The sequence below is a fragment of the Wallemia ichthyophaga genome (genome assembly GCF_000400465.1).
Source record: "Wallemia ichthyophaga EXF-994 unplaced genomic scaffold scaffold7, whole genome shotgun sequence".
In the NCBI taxonomy this organism is placed as follows: Eukaryota; Fungi; Basidiomycota; class Wallemiomycetes; order Wallemiales; family Wallemiaceae; genus Wallemia; species Wallemia ichthyophaga.
In genome coordinates, this window is record NW_008806280.1 from 254974 (window position 1) to 271004 (window position 16031).

Consider the following 16031-nt stretch of genomic DNA (forward strand, 5'->3'; position numbering starts at 1 on the left):
CGACTGAGGACTTGGTTGAATGAAGGATTTGAAGTAAGTTTGAGTTGTTGGACATCTTTTAGAGAGCGTATATGACCACAGATCTTCTGTCCATCGCCGTAGACTGATTTATCGAGGAGAAACTCGACAATGGCTTCCTTATTGTAAAGCTTGCCAAGTTGACAGGAAACGACTGGCTGTTTAAGGAGTTTCTTAGACAGAGCACAATAAAACCAGGCTGCTATCCTAGATATCTCATCGTTCTTCACTTCCGGTTTCTTCTTAGTCTTGACCAATTCTGATCGATAGACAAATGAGCCTCCATCGGCACCCTATCGAGGGCAATTAAAATTGAGTACAATCAATACTAAAATCCTAGCGTACCATTTTTATATTTCTTTATTTGTTGATGGTGGCTACTGTGAAAGGAAACCCCTTTATCACGGCCAGCCATGTCAACCGCGCACAGGTGATTATAAAGAAAAGCACTGAGCCGAGCAACTCTTACATTCCACCGCGCAGACCAACATGGGACCCAGCAGTCGGACGAGCAGACACCAAAGCGTACTCGAAGCAGTACTCTGCCAGGGATGCACCAGCGCAGACGAAACTCAAGTTCCGGTGGGTGTGCGAGGTGTATATTACAGCGTAGGGCATTGTAGTTTACACCACTCTAGTAAGCCCGGTCAGGGAGGTATCGGCGACCAAGATAAGCGCAGAGACTTGCGCCTCGAATTGAACAAGGCAGAGGAGGAAGCTAATGAAAAGAAACGTAAAGCGCAAGGTTTGTCGTTGGAAGATATTGGCCAGGGTACGGATGACAGCCAGCAGAAAATACCGAAACTTATAGACAATCCCGGTGAGGGAGACGCGCATGCTGAGCCATCGACTAGAACACACGAGTCGCAGGCAAGTGAAGACAAGCCTCAGACTTTAGATAAGGATGAAGAAGCTGATGACGACGAGAGGTGGGTTGCTCACCTTAGCGTTCTATACCGCCTAACATAGCCAAGTGATGACGACTCAGAGGATGATGAGGCTGAGTTGCTGCGGGAGCTCGACAAAATCAAGCGCGAAAGAGCTGAAGAAAAAGCCAGAAAGGTGAGAAAGTGTTGCTGTTTGTGGTCATCAACTTTCTAACAATTACACCACCTAGGACGAGGAGCAAAACAGCGCTAAAGCTGCATCTAGAGAAGAGGAAGTGGCTAGCGGAAATCCTCTACTTAACCTACAGAACGCGTTGGGCGCTTCTCCATCTTCTACACAGGATACAGGGTTTACTGTGAAACGCAGATGGGATGACGATCTTATCTTCAAGAATCAGGCACTGAATACTTCCGACAAACCAAAGAAGGAATTCGTTAATGACTTATTGAGGACAGACTGTGAGTATCGCGTGTTTAGTATCCTAACAAAGCTAAAAATATATCCTAGTCCATCGCAAATTCATGTACAGATTTATTAAGTGATTTACATACATTCATAATTAATCTATGTTTGTCGGACACTTGTCAAGCTTGAAGCCAACTGTGGTGGATAAATCAAGCCAGAGAAATCAAGTTCCTGTTTGGTATACGAGCCAAGTAGAAGAAAAACATGTTGAGCATAGCTTAAAGCTGACATGAATCCATCAAACGCTTGAGCTCGACATTTTTGCACATACTCAAAAAAGTAATATAAATATCATTCATTCAAAATCTTCAACTAAAGGGTGATTAGAATTGCTAGATAGTTGAGGGACTACTTACAACCACACATAAATGCCTTGTGAATACTAGTATCATCCAGGTCAGCGTACAAACTTAGAAATGGACACAGTCTCACCTCATAACCTTGGCGATAAAGGCCTCAAGATGGAAAATCTGCTTAGAGCCTTTCCTCATTCGATGCTCCTGAGGTGGATAAGATTAAGTCGTGTTTGTTAAATTCTACTCACATAAAATGCTGCCCAATAGATAAGGTCTGCACGAATGGAATCGTCGACCATTGTAAGAATGACGTCAAGAAGTGTCTGAAGTAGTTGTTAGGAGATTATCAACTCCGGCAAAGGAAATTCACTTTGAGAATGAGAGTAGGTGGTATGCAATGTGTGATGAGCTCATAAATTTTTCCTCTTACTTTGAGCAAACCGTCTGGAGAAGGATCGCTTGTAATTTCCTTAGCGACTTGGATGGTATAAGATTGCCAATCAGGCTTGGCAATTTGAACATTTGAATCAAACGACGGAGATTGCATTCTCATTGCTTCAAGAACCAGCAAAGCTTTGCGAAGATTACCTGTTGATTCTTTGCCGATCTGTTTGGCGACATCCTCAGGCAGCTGGAACTTCTCTTTTTTAGCTACTTGGGTCAATACGGTTGACATCTGCAAATTTCATTGAGTATGCTTTGTTACTGAATAAATAACTCACCTGTGGAGGTAAGGGAGCGGGGATTCTAACCAACAAGCATCGAGATCGAATTGGAGCTATAATCTTGCTCGTTGTTTGAGCACAGAGAATGATACGAAGGTTAGACATGTACTTCTCCATAGTTCTTCTCAAAGCAGCTTGAGCATCTCTAGAAAGCTGATCAGCTTCGTTAATGATAACGACTAGGCAATCTGTGAGCTAAAACTAGATTTTTTTAGGTAACCAGCTAACCTTTGAATCTTTGTTTCGCATTAGCGTCAACTTGCTGTGTTTGGGCAATTTCTTTGAGGATATCCTGTATAATCAGTCTATCATACTGACCAACGTCGGAAGGTGTAATTTCAATGTGATAGTTGCTTTGGACGATGTTCACGTCGAGCTTTCTGTTTGAAGGCGTGAGGAAGACGCGCTGATCGATTTTGAGCTTCTCAACACCTGGACCAAACAGCTCTCTTAAAGTGGCCATAATGCGTGTCTTTCTACCTGCGCCGGTGGGTCCATAGAAAAGCGTGTGGGGAAAATCGCCGGAGCCAGCCAGGGATCTGATTCTATTTGTAATATCATGATGATAGTCGAGTTCATCAAGCGACTTTGGCCTATACTGAGCAGAATGAGATAAACCAGGCTAATAAACAAGAACTATACTTTATCTACGTATAGAGACTGTAAATATTATTAATTTTATATTTTATATTCCATTTTACTTACCATTGAGGAGATGACCGTTGCTGTTTACGCGCTTACGCCCAAGATATGGCTCATGCACTGGATGAGTTTTCGTATAAGCAATTCATACCTGAGTACGAAATTGGGAATTTAAAGCTCAAAGTGAACCACAAGTCCAATAGACCGCTTATTCCGATGGTACGTGCGTTTCTCCTGTCCTCCGCTGCTTACCGGTGTGCAGATGTCTAAACTCCGGAGATCTTCTGCGAAATCGGGAGCAATGGGAGTGGGATGGAAGCAGATATCTCTAAAGCTCGATTCCATTGGTGGTCTATTTATTCTCGCTGAGGTGAGTGTCAATAGCTCATGGTTGAGCCTTTAAACTTAAATTCAAAAGGAGGGAACTCCGATTCACTATATTGGCCTTAGTAGCCTGAAAATGACTGATATACGACCTGTCGATTATTCCGTATTCACAGTTCCCAACTTAATCGTCATACACACTCATTCTCTCTCTCCAACGCTCCTGATTGGGCAGAATTCTTCCAATCACTCTAACTCTAGCAACTCTACATTCGGCCTTCTCAATAACCTCAGGCCCATATCGCCCAAATCCACTCAGCGATCGAGCCCCTCTCCAAACCATCCTCCAAGCCCAAATCCAGACGATCCACTTTTTATCGCCTTCCCCACTCGACGGCATATGATAGCTTGGTTGACTCTATTGCGATCATGCACCAAAGCTGACGTTTATCATGCCGGTAAAGACCCTCACAAAGGTTACTTTCGAATGTCAAGACAAATGTCTCTCTCAATTGTGGAGCTGCGATCCCCGCAGAAAGATGTTCAATCTAACCTTAATGATTATGTCGAGGACAGCCCGAGTGTTAATGGTAACTCATCCAAAATTAACTCTCTCAATTCGCTGTCTTCATCAAGCTCAGCTGGGCTTACTCCGCCATTACAGCGAAGAACATCTACCCAATTCACTGAACCTTACAACGATACCTACGAGTGGCACTGTGAGATTTGGGATCCCACAGGACTAGCTTTTAGATCCTCTGCCAAGGTCGCTTACCATCCATTTTGGAAAGAAGATTGTCTTCTGGTTGATCTACCGAATCTCAACTCTATAACGGTCAAGATATTCAGATCAGTTTCATCATATGCTTTATCAAAAGGACATTTCACATTGTTTGGTACAGTATTCATACCTCTAAAGGCATATCCAAGATTATCAGAGGTAGACAAATGGTTCAACGTGATTGGCATAAACGAAAACACTCTCGAAACTTCTGTCAGGGGAGAATTGAGACTGAAATTGAGGGTTGATGAGGATGTAATCCTGCCCAAAAGCCGTTATGATGAATTGTTTAGCGTGAGTATAGGTGATTTGTGATTAGTATTATCTCACACCGTCAATTTAGATTATGCAAGGTCAACATAGAGTGAGAGTCATACATGACATCTCTTCAATATACCCATCTTTGGTGAGTGTATGTGTATATCAATCATCTAGACCAACTGAAACCTTTGCTAGGAACAACTTTCTGATACACTAATCAAAATATACTCAATAGATTGCAATTTAATGGTATCTGTAATGAATGATCTTGCTTACAAAGAAATATGGTCATCAAGAGCTGGTAGGTCTGACTCAAAATTCTAATCCTGGCTAACAACTAGTAGATGAGAATACAATATTTCGGCCAAATACAATATTAACTAAATTAATGGATCGCTATATGAACTTCATGAGTAGACTGACTGGATGGTTGGAGGATAGTCTGGGACACCCTATCCGCGAAATGATAGACAAGAAGGTAGAATGTGAATTAGATACAGATAGAAAAGGTGGACCAGCAGACAAAGATGAATTGCTTCACTGGGCTGATGTAATTCTCAATAGCATCATAGAATCAAGAGTTGGATGTCCAATTGAGCTTCGAAAGATATTTCATAACATAAGGAAACAATGTCATGCAAGATGGAACAAGGCTCAATTAGTAAACTCATTTATCTTTTTAAGACTTTTCGTACCTGCGATTATCAACCCAAATTTATTTGGTTTGACCAATGTGTCACCATCACCTGGAGTTTCGCGTACATTAACACTGATTGCGAAAATAATTCAAGCTCTTGCTAATAATAAAGAGGAGATGGGAGATAAGGAGCACTTTATGGGAGTCGTTTCACCATTTTTACAAGATCATAATAGGAGGTTTGCATTTATTGATTACGTTGCATATGTTGGTAATGAGGATTCAGCTGCTTCTTACAAGACGAGTGAAGAAATATCAATAAACGAGTTGGCGACTTCTGTTGAGAAAACATCGGATAGGAGATTCAATGATTGCAGTCATGATATATATAGGCAGTCTCTACCAAGTTCATACACAGGGATTGATAACTCGAGAGAGTTGGCGTCGTTCACCAACGATCTCAACAAGATATATAACAAAGTGCAGCTAAATGAATTGCAAAATAGGGATCATTATTTTAGGAGAAAGTCATTAAATTACGCCACGCTTGAATTGTTTGAAGCAAGTATGGATATACAAGAAGATGCCAGACAGATGTGGGAGTCTCGGCAAAGACATAGGAGAAAGGCCAATTCGGCATATGAGTCGTCGAAACCCAACAGAAGCGAATGGTTAAGTGATCAGCAAGACTTACGCAGTAGTAGAAAAGTAAGCGTGTCCAGTTCTAGCGCTAGCTTAGAACCGCAAATGAAGCAATCATCGTCGCAGCGCCGTAGAGGATTTACAATCACAGGATTGAGTAATGGCAGCAATAATTGGATTCATGATAGTAAACGTAAGAATATTGGCAGTGATAATAAGACAAGTAACAGCAAAAGTAGCGCGACTAATAAGAACAATAGTACGGGTAATAATAATACAAGTAATAGTAACACAAGTAATAATAAGAGCAATGGCGCTCATGCTAAGAACAAAGTTGGTAATCGTAATCAAAACAGGGACAAGAAGGATTACGTCAATAATGATCCATCGAGATATATGGACCTAGGTAGGGGATTTAATGACTATCAATTCATGCAATACGACAAGGAGAAGAGGGAGAAGAAGGGGAAAAAGGAGATGGAGGTGGAGAAGAAGGAGATGGCAAAGAAGGAAGAAAAGGCAAGCCCGCCTAATACACCGGAGTCGATGAAGAATTTGAAAATAACACTGGAGAAGTACAGACTTACCCAGGAGGCGGTGGATGATGCACCGTTACCGAAATATCCGTTACCTGTGAGTGACAGTGTGAGTAGCAATGTGAGCAGCAACGTAAACAGTCACAGCTACGATAACAACGATCGTTCAAAGTCAAGGGCGAGTGTTCGAAACTCAGCGACAAAAGGAGAAGAGGAGCACAGCAAGGATGACATAAACATTGACAATAAAAAGAAGACAGTCTTCTTCAAATGGACCAAAGGAATAATTGATTAGGTATAGAGGATATTGAACACTTTTTAATCAGCACAGCTTAATAATAAATTTAAGAATGAAAGTATATTTTGTATTATATTAATGTTCTACGCATTTAATTCTTCTCTAGTTGGAATGCCTGTGGGTGATGATAAGTGATGAGATGTGAGCAGTTTCATTAGTAAGTAGACACACCAAGTTCTTCTCTGAGTGGCTTGAGAGCATCAAGGTATTGCTCATATTGGCCTTGATTTTCGACCTTCTCCTTTATGCCTTCCTGTATAGTAAAGAATCAGCCAATCAGGTTGTCGGAAAAGAGAAAATGAAAAAACGGACAAAGATTCTGACAGCAGTGCTAAAGTCGTTAACACGTCTAGAAGCTCTGATTGCAGATTCGCATATTTCAGGAGCAGGTACTAAATCGTAAGCGAAACAGTTGTTCAATCCTCTTTGCAATTCGAAAAGGTCTTCAACTTGATCGAAGAATGCGGTGTATCTCTTTGTGAAGTCTTCAAAGCTTTCCTCTTCATGTCCAGCGCTATATTGACGAACTAGGTGTAGAGTCAGCGCTTTGTGGTAAGTGTGCACACGAATAAACACCTTGGGTGATTGGAATTGAAGGCGTTAAGCTAACTCTCGATAAAGCTCTCGCATTTACTGCTGTTCTAAGTACACCGAACATTTTTTTAAACAGTTGGTTGGATACAAGAGAGAGAGGTGGGCGTCTTTCGAACGATTGAGCGATTGAGTGGTTAGATTAGTATGATTGAATGCGTTGTAACTAAAGCTGGTAAAATGAGTAACTACATTCAAGTCATTTTGGGTGGTTTGGAGGTGTGTTCGTTGGTGTATATTCACACTGACTCACACCCGTACAAAGAAGAAGGAAGTTGTAAAAGTAACAGCTTTGAAAGAAGGTGTAAACCTCGATACATCTAGTGCACTCGCAGCGAAAGTCATCAGCGTGGTCGAAGTCGCCAAGAGGCAGTCATCGGACGTTTATCAGTATACACGCCTAGTTGAGCATCAAGAGGTTAGGTTGAACTTGTCAGCAAGTGATATTATAAATGGGAAGAGGTTGGTTGGTTGATTTGGTGTACTTGTACCACTTCTAACCTCAATACAGCCAGACATCGATACCACCACCGACAATTGAAGTCATTCTAAGCAAGCAAGCGTTAGATATCGATAGTGATTATGTGTTAGTGGCTTACTTAGCGTGAAACACTTGACATTAACACCACACACAGACTTCAAAAAGACTAAGATCTATAACAGCAAGTTATTTACAGCTTTCTCATCATTCAAGTTTTCATCAAAATCGTAAGGTAGAAGCGATGCAACTGTTGTCGTGTCAGCATGTTTAGCAGATATCACTTAACACAACACTTACAAGTCAAGTACGACGTGTGACCTCTTGTATCCATGAAAGGACGACTGAGCAGTGTGCTTCTGTCATCGATATTACTACTGGTTTCGTCTAGTTTGCGTTTGCTCGTTTGTTCGCTTTCAACACTGATATTGACGGGCTGGTTGAGAGATTCATCGCCAGCCTCACCGCCAGCCTCATTAAGTTTCAATTCAAGCTTTTTCTGGGCTGCAGCAATCTGTTGCTGCCTTCTAAACTCCTTTTTCTTTAGTATGGCTTTCAACTTATTCGTGACGTCGTTTATATTTGGAAGATGAGTGTAAGAGGTGTCGTAATTTCTAGAGAGAACTTCAAACATGGTAACGTTGGTAAAGCCATTCGAGTTGAGAGTGGTTGTAGTTTTAAGTACCTGTTCAATACACGGACTGAAGCAGCAAATTCTGCTAATTTTGTCATTACGGAGGGATTTCTTTGCATGCGGGATAGCTAGCCAAGGCATGGGTAGGTCTAGAAAGATGGAGTCTATAGAGTTGTTAAGGTGTGAAGGGAAGCCGTCTTTGCAGCTATCTCTGTGATAGACGTTGATGATATCAGATAAACCGTGTTGATTGAACTCTGATTGAGCCTTCTGGCATCTAGATTGATGATATTCGAAGGAGTGGAGCTGGCCACGGGTACCAATAGATCTAGCAACTGAATGACTGAAACTACCTGAACCAGTACCTGATTCGATGACTTTTGAACCCGGTTTAATGTTTAAAGTGAGAAGAATGAAGCTAATATCCGTGTTGTATAGGATCTGAGTTCTATGAGGGAGAGCTAGAGTCCATAACTCCGGAGAAGGCTTGAGTAAGTGAATAAAGCCTCTGTTGTTATTTGAACTAAGTTTATCACCAAAGCATCTACCAATGATATCTTTATGCTTAAAATTACCAAATTTATTTTGAAATATTTTATCCTCCTCAACTCGAATAAGTGATAATTGATCTCTAGTTAACCAAATGATAACCAAATCATTCTCTTTAATTACCGATTCCTTATTATTTATCATTGAATTGCTCTGGTGTTAATGTTTTTTGTGTAAATGCGTGCAATTTGCTTATCTCCTCTTTAAGTATATCGTTGACTGGTGAGGGGTTATTAGTTTGGTGATCTAGATAAAATTTTCCGAACCAACCCAATCGATGTCTCTTTAGAGTTATTAGACCATTAAATATTTTACTAACGATTACGACTTCAAAGCTCTGTCCACAACCACCGCTAACATCTTTAACGGACTATGTGATTTGACTTAGACTGCTCATCCAATCAAATCACTCCAAATACCCACAACATGCTCAACCTCTGGTACTTTGATTTCTATTTGCTGTTTAAATTTTTCCTGATCCATTTCCAATTCCAGTGGCTATTCAAGCGAGCTGTTGCGTTCGAATATTAGAATTATAAATTACAAATTAAAATGCAAAGGTCTTTAGTACTCAACTCTACCAACAACTTCAAAACAGCGTTCAAGCCCTCCCTCGCTAGCTCCATTAACCTCGTTTTTAACGCTGGAACAAGATTCGAAGACACTCAAGGTGTGGCTAACGTTTTAAAGAACTTTGCTTTTAGGGTGAGTTGATTGGTTTATACTAAGGTACACCCTCTAATCCCCCAAAGGACACACAAAACCGCTCCAGCCTACGTCAAGTTAGAGAAGCTGAAGCTGCTGGTGGTGTTCTCTACTCTTCCCTTACAAGAGACAATCTCACTCTCTCTGCTGACTTCATCCCCGGCCATGAAGACCTTTTCCTCTCTCTTCTCGCTGATGTCGTTAAGTCGACCAAGTTCGCCCCTCATGAATACAAAGAGGTCGTTAAGCCTGCTATCGATTCTGAAGTAAACGCTGCTCAGCGTAATCCTCTCATTCAAGCCATCGACGCTGCTCACACTATCGCCTTCAGAAGAGGTTTGGGTAACTCTCTCTTCTCCGCATCCGAGCAACCCGTAGACCTCCAAGACGTCAAAAAGTTCGCCAGTAAAGTCTACTCTGCCGACAACGTCGCCTTTTTAACTACCGGGCAATCTGACTTTTCATCCAACTTATCATCCTACTTCAACGACTTAACCGCAACTGGTCAAGTTAGCTCACAACCATCCAAATACTTTGGTGGTGAACAGCGCTATAGCCTCTCGCACGATGGTCACTCCCACCCATCTGCATTCATCGCCTGGGGCTCAACCTCTCCATCACCTGCTCACAACGTTTTAGCTGAATTGTTGGGTGGTCAATCTAACATCAAATGGTCGAGAGGTCTTTCACCTTTGTCTGCAATCGAAGAGGGCAATGTTAACGCTCTCAACTTTGATTACTCTGATGCTAACCTCTTTGGTTTCACTGTCGAATCATCAACCGACCTCAACGTCAAGACTGCTTCACAGAAAGCTGTTGCAGCTCTCAAGGCAGTTGCTCAAAATGGTGTCGAATCCGCTCAGTTACAACCTGCTATCGCTAAATCTAAATTCAACTACACCCTCTACGCTGACTCAGCTCAAGGATGGAAGCAACTTAACGGCGAAGGTCTCATCAACAACAACCTCAAATCACTCGATCAAGTTCTCGGTGAATTCGATGGCGTATCTACTACATCCATTCAACAAGTCAGTCCAGCTTATAAAGTTCCTGACTGCTTTTCTAATTTTTCCTTTAGGCAGCTGCTCATCTTCTCGACAACAAGGTCACTCTTGTCACTGTCGGTGGTAGAGACGCTCCATACGCCGATGAATTGCATCTCTAAAATTCATGCTATAATTCATGTAAATACACCCTATAAAAATATTTCAATTATTTTAAATACCAACTACTCGTCAAAGAAGTCATCCTCGATTGTCCTTTCCAATAACTCCCAATCGATATCTTGTTTGTCAAGAACATTATTATACGTCACACTACTCAACGCCCGGTAAAATGGTGATAAATCTCCCATCTGACTTATCTTTCTTACGTTGGTCAGTAATGGTTGTCTTTTTTCACTATTGATTTGTAGCTTGAATGATTTTTCAGACGCTCCCATTAATCCTTCTTGTCCAAACAATCCCGACAACTTATCAATAATACCGTATTGTTTACCATCGCAGCTGGCATCCACAGTATCTGTAATGAATAGTGACTGATATGCTTGGAAATCTTCATTTTGCAGTAGCAACAGGGTATCCAATAGCTTGCAAGCGCTTAAGAGTAATGGAAGTAGATCTAGATGTTCAGCAGAAGGCGATGTAGTAAATATGTCAAATAACCTTAGCAATTCTGTATTTACTATTGGCCAAAATGTTGTTAAGTCGTCGCTTTTAAATCGCACTAGCAACACTCTGAGACAGAGATAGATTTCAGATTGTGATACTGGTGTAATTGCATTGTTGCGCACTACCTCCACCAGCTTTTCTTTCACTAGTGGTAATTGCGATGTGTAACTTTCCGGATTACCTGCGAATATTGCGTAGCTAAGTCTGCGCAAGTTGAGAGCTCTTGACAAAGATTCGTATTCCCTATTAGCAAATATATTTGTAGACGGTGCACTAGACACTTTGCTGACGAGATCTTTAAACTTATCTTTCTCAGCCGACATGAGCGCGTTGACGAGGTACTTCCATTGATGAGTTTTGGAAGCGTTGAAAAACCTGTTGTCATAGAAGACATCACTAACCAGTCCCTTCCAAGATTTTGAGCAGTGCGGTAAGCGTGTTAAACCCACCAGCACATCCACACTTGCGCTGTGTGGTTGAATCCCATTCGTGCCTTTTGAAGTTGATTTCAGTGCAGGAGCGACCACGCAATATGAAATATTCGCAGCAATGCTTTGTAATTTTTCCGTTGAGGATATTAAATTAGGTAGGTCCACCAATAGCTCATTCGCCATGTACAGATAGATCTTTGAACTGTCACCGTCTAATTTCTCAGCAAGTGAATTGACAGACACGCTATCGCGATCAGAGTCTTCATTAGTACCGGTAACATTCGCTACATCCAACCCAGCCAACGCTTTCTTGAGCGCCCATGGACCTGTGTCTGAGCCACCGGTGCTGATGAGGATGGAGGAATCAATAAATCGATGCAAGATATCCTGCAACAAATGTCAATAGAGTGCTCTAGTTGAAGCGCTGAGCACTTACCTGGTAATCCATCTTGACTTTCTTTTCGACGATCTCCGTCGTCTCACCATTGAAAATGCGAAGACCGACTATATGAATGCATCTATCTAGCGTTATTGTAGAGTCCATGAAAAAAAACTAAACTCACCTTAACGTTGGATAAACGCATAGTTTTCGCTGTGCACTAGTCGTAGATACTATCACATCACGCGCAAATGGCTGTAGAGCAACCCAAGATTGCAAAGCATCCTTAACACTAAGCTCACCAAGATACACCTCCAAGCTCTCAAACAACATTGACGAGCTAATTGCATCACTTTGCCACAACGAGCGTGGCTTTTCATCCCCAGCAAAACTTCTCATTCCTATGTTCTTGCATATATAATGAACGAGTATTCGAGAGGGGTCTGAAAATAGCTTGAATATTTTTAGCAAAGTCACTTTGTTCAATGTTTCTTGATAATACTCCATAGCAAGGTCCAGCATCTCATAAGGTCTTTTTTCAAACAAATTGTGGATGTACCCTTCACATTGCGTAGTCAGATAGTCGAAAGTTCCACTTTGTTTATTTTTAAGTGTAAAGTATAAACTCGTGAGAAGCTTGAACGATACTCCCATCAACGACATTGTCTGCTCGACGATATTAGGACTACCGTGAATCATCGAAGTGTGTAGATCATCTAGATTGATGACCAAGATGGCATTCAACGATGACAACACTGAAGACAAGTTTTTGTGGTCGCTGAAGGATACGCTCAGGTTGTTCGTGTGTAACATGTCGCTTAATTTGCTATAGATGATGTTTCCCATATCGAGTTTGTGATCACGAATCAACATTGAGTACTTATCTAAGATCATACTTGTAAAGTTGATCCAGTATTTTAAAAGTGACTGACAGCCTGCATTTGATATAGCGTTGCGGAGCAGTTTGACTACAGTTTGACCTAACTCGTTACTGCTGTGTACGTTGTTCAAATCGCAATGCTGCAGTGCACATGTAACAAGCTTGATGGCTCTTGGCTGGACATCGAGATTGACTAGTTGAACATGATAATTTAGATAGTTGCTAATGACGAAAGCCGCCGTAGTAAATACATCTGAATCTTTCCGACTATAGATGAACATTTCCTCTAGCAACTCCATAGTAGCCATCTGTAAATACTCATTACCTGGTTGTATAGAAGAAGCGATACCTTGGTTCGGTTCAGATTGCAATATCCTGACAGCTCGTAAGCAACTATTATTACTCCTCACAAAAATCTCACCTGAGACTCAGTTGTAATAAGGATAGTTCACTCTCACTCTCATCCAAGCGACCAAGTTGCTCCCAAAAGGATTGTCCAATGTGTTTACTGAGCTTGGTAAGCTGTTGCAGACTGTAAATAGCAATCTCCTGGTCCCAATTAAGGAAATACTCGTAGGCACTCGTGTTGAACAGATATTGCCTTTCCACGGTTCTTGAAGCTTGTGTGACTTTTGAAATTTTCGCAATTAGTGATCTAGTCACCATACCAGAGTTATCGAAATACTTCTTCAACCAAAGTGCATTTGTTTGACTATCTTCTGCAGCTGTAGTATCACTCGAGTTGACAGTAAAGAATCTCGATACCGGTATTGTGAGATCGAAGTGTGTTGGACTAAACCTCGATGCTATACTGTAGATGATACCACATTGATGAATGACTTGCAGTCGCGCTGGTTGGTCATTGTCATTATTTAGTCTTTGTGCGAGAATTGAAGTGATATGTTCTTGAGCCGTTGTATTTTCTATCTCTACAATCAATTTCACGCAACGAAAGTGATAATCAAAATACTGTGGAGCTAAATAGGGAAGCAATGCATTGAGGAGTGTTTCATGTGCTTCTCTATCCATCCATTGCAGATATACACTGTCATCTGAAAAACAAGTCTGCCTCAATGTCAGAAGACATTTTATTAGTAACTCTGTTGTTTCAAATTGGTTTGATATTGATACTAGCTTGAGCAATGCGGTAAACAACTGCGCAATCATATCCCCAAAAGATTCATTCAGTTGTTTGCGTGGGTATCGTAGAGTGAGCAATGTGTATAACGTAGAAAAGCTGCTTTTTACCATCATTGAGTCAGCAACATCTTCAGACCAGGACAAATTAATTTCAATAAGACGTTTCAGTAATGCTTCATAGAATGTGTCAGGGGTCTCGACCTCGGGTATATCGATGCTATCGGTGTATTCTGCATCAGCGACGTAATCCCAACTAGAGACAACTTTTTGACTGTCTTTAATTATCCAAGGAGTTTCGTTCATTACCTTTTCTGGAATGTGATTAATTAGCATTTGGGCAAGGATAAAAGCACGTTCGGTCAAGACGGACTTCCTGTTAGCCTGTCGATTAACGGATATAAGTTTGAGTATGTTGAGTAATTGAATCGGAAAATGCAAGCATGTGTGCGCTTCCTCTTCGAATGATATATTGTCCACAATCATTGTGATGAGCTCGATCGAACGACAAGTGTCATCTTGATTGGTGAAATCTGATTGAAGCTGATGATTCATTGCTTTCCACAATAAATATATGTCTATTGATTCCAATACCATGCTGGTGATGATCTTAACGTCTGCATTTCTGTCAACATCCTCCTTCAACCGACACTCGAGACAGCTGATGATTTCTGAGACTATACATTTCGTCAAATTGTGACCAATCTCCCATTTGTCCAATAGAGAAATGAATATTTTGTAAGGTCGACTATCAAAGGACTTGGTTGTATCCATATCTGCTAACATCCATGAGCTGATTAGGGGTAAACCAAAAGTATTGAAATAGGAAGATAGCGATTCTTTGTCATCGGATGTACCGAGTAACCAAGTAAACAGGCGCCTGTTTAATGATATGTCTTTACGCAAGACTACATTGCATGCATTCCTGCACAAATCAACCCTGAAATCTGATCTAGAGAATTTCTGAAGCGCAGGTCCACCAGTAGGTAGGCTTGAGATGAGCAAATCAAGTGCTGAGCGCCGCACAAGCATATTATTGTCCATCAAAGAAGCTGATACTCCGCGAATCAACAAATTAGCGTCAGATGAAAGAAACATGATAATTTCTGTTGCAAGGTTAGATATTATAGAGTCTCAAACGTTTGTCTTACGATCATCAGTGTCAAGGGGCGGCATTTTGCGCAATAGATAATTTAAAGTTGAAATGCGAGAAGCGGGGGACGTTATTAGTATTAGACAGAGGTTTTGTAGGAAGAAATGAAGTGCTGTGGTAGAACTGAGGTAATCTAGCATCGATAAAGCCTGGATTGTTTCATCTTGTTAGCTAATAGAAATCGAACTGAAAGAGGAAAGCACACATCGTCGAAATGTTCACCGTTCTCCTCTTCAAGGCCAGGTAATAGCGATAACGTCATTGATTTTATGATGGGTCGTAGATGTGAGCGTAGGGGGAAGTAATGCGATTTGTAAAGTTCAAGAACGAGGGGCTATTATTGGCAATGAGAAGGGTATTTCAGGGAAGAGATGCGCTCACTCGAACAGAAATGGCAGCATATTGAAAGAAAGGAAATAAGCTGGTAGACCACATTTGTAAATCACGCTTTAAACCGTCTGTCTATATAGCCAATGAGAAGGAGATAGTGGAAGGAAGACAGCTTACACCCATAATAGCAAACAACTTGTCATAAACCTCTAAAGCCTTTTGATGAACACCAGTAGGCAAAGCAGGATTCAAGCATTGAGATAAACGCTTGGATACGATAAGCTTGTGAGGAATATCGTTGAACTGTGGATAAGACTGGATAGCTTTGAGCAGCTTGGCGAGAAATGCGATGAAATCAGCCCATTCTTGGACGTCAAGGAAGGAGTTTAAGCTGCGATCAACAGCTTGAGAGTATTTCTTGTACGTAGGGTTAGAACTGAGGGAGATATCTGCATCCCTGGGAGCTAAACGTTGATCATCACCGGAACGAGAACTGGGCAGCCAGCTAGAGAAGGCGGATGAGTTTGTGGGGGTGGTTGGATTGGATAGAGATGGGAATATTTGGTTATCTGACATATAAA

General features: G+C 41.3%; 8 protein-coding genes across 8 annotated transcripts; 4 read left to right on the forward strand and 4 right to left on the reverse strand.

Annotated features, from left to right (window-relative positions):
- Window positions 1-431: 431 nt before the first annotated feature.
- Window positions 432-1448, forward strand: J056_004225 (Pre-mRNA-splicing factor cwc15; the record flags this gene model as incomplete). The annotated part of the gene is made up of 6 exons (XM_009269426.1): window positions 432-448; window positions 502-600; window positions 657-947; window positions 993-1080; window positions 1136-1364; window positions 1414-1448. 6 exons carry the CDS (start codon window positions 432-434, stop codon window positions 1446-1448), a joined length of 759 nt encoding a protein of 252 aa, XP_009267701.1.
- A 218-nt stretch (window positions 1449-1666) lies between these two features.
- On the reverse strand, window positions 1667-2855 carry J056_004226 (Replication factor C subunit 5; the record flags this gene model as incomplete). Its single annotated transcript, XM_009269427.1, has 7 exons — window positions 1667-1683; window positions 1728-1753; window positions 1804-1871; window positions 1916-1990; window positions 2038-2343; window positions 2390-2571; window positions 2621-2855. 7 exons carry the CDS (start codon window positions 2853-2855, stop codon window positions 1667-1669), a joined length of 909 nt encoding a protein of 302 aa, XP_009267702.1.
- A 287-nt stretch (window positions 2856-3142) lies between these two features.
- J056_004227 (RAS protein activator like-3) lies at window positions 3143-6510 on the forward strand (the record flags this gene model as incomplete). The annotated part of the gene is made up of 6 exons (XM_009269428.1): window positions 3143-3253; window positions 3297-3404; window positions 3453-4433; window positions 4483-4545; window positions 4596-4701; window positions 4745-6510. The coding sequence occupies 6 exons, from the start codon at window positions 3143-3145 to the stop codon at window positions 6508-6510; spliced, it is 3135 nt and encodes a 1044-aa protein (XP_009267703.1).
- An 86-nt stretch (window positions 6511-6596) lies between these two features.
- J056_004228 (uncharacterized protein) lies at window positions 6597-7171 on the reverse strand (the record flags this gene model as incomplete). Its single annotated transcript, XM_009269429.1, has 4 exons — window positions 6597-6628; window positions 6685-6766; window positions 6826-7040; window positions 7090-7171. The coding sequence occupies 4 exons, from the start codon at window positions 7169-7171 to the stop codon at window positions 6597-6599; spliced, it is 411 nt and encodes a 136-aa protein (XP_009267704.1).
- A 113-nt stretch (window positions 7172-7284) lies between these two features.
- Window positions 7285-7712, forward strand: J056_004229 (uncharacterized protein; the record flags this gene model as incomplete). The annotated part of the gene is made up of 3 exons (XM_009269430.1): window positions 7285-7323; window positions 7370-7566; window positions 7616-7712. 3 exons carry the CDS (start codon window positions 7285-7287, stop codon window positions 7710-7712), a joined length of 333 nt encoding a protein of 110 aa, XP_009267705.1.
- Window positions 7713-7758: 46 nt separating this feature from the next.
- Window positions 7759-9248, reverse strand: J056_004230 (tRNA (adenine(58)-N(1))-methyltransferase catalytic subunit TRM61; the record flags this gene model as incomplete). The annotated part of the gene is made up of 4 exons (XM_009269431.1): window positions 7759-7832; window positions 7883-8702; window positions 9085-9135; window positions 9189-9248. The coding sequence occupies 4 exons, from the start codon at window positions 9246-9248 to the stop codon at window positions 7759-7761; spliced, it is 1005 nt and encodes a 334-aa protein (XP_009267706.1).
- Window positions 9249-9317: 69 nt separating this feature from the next.
- Window positions 9318-10635, forward strand: J056_004231 (uncharacterized protein; the record flags this gene model as incomplete). Its single annotated transcript, XM_009269432.1, has 3 exons — window positions 9318-9470; window positions 9518-10498; window positions 10549-10635. The coding sequence occupies 3 exons, from the start codon at window positions 9318-9320 to the stop codon at window positions 10633-10635; spliced, it is 1221 nt and encodes a 406-aa protein (XP_009267707.1).
- A 63-nt stretch (window positions 10636-10698) lies between these two features.
- J056_004232 (Protein dopey-1) lies at window positions 10699-16026 on the reverse strand (the record flags this gene model as incomplete). The annotated part of the gene is made up of 8 exons (XM_009269433.1): window positions 10699-11958; window positions 12008-12089; window positions 12135-13205; window positions 13252-15073; window positions 15119-15269; window positions 15326-15454; window positions 15502-15582; window positions 15628-16026. 8 exons carry the CDS (start codon window positions 16024-16026, stop codon window positions 10699-10701), a joined length of 4995 nt encoding a protein of 1664 aa, XP_009267708.1.
- Between the last annotated feature and the right edge of the window lie 5 nt (window positions 16027-16031).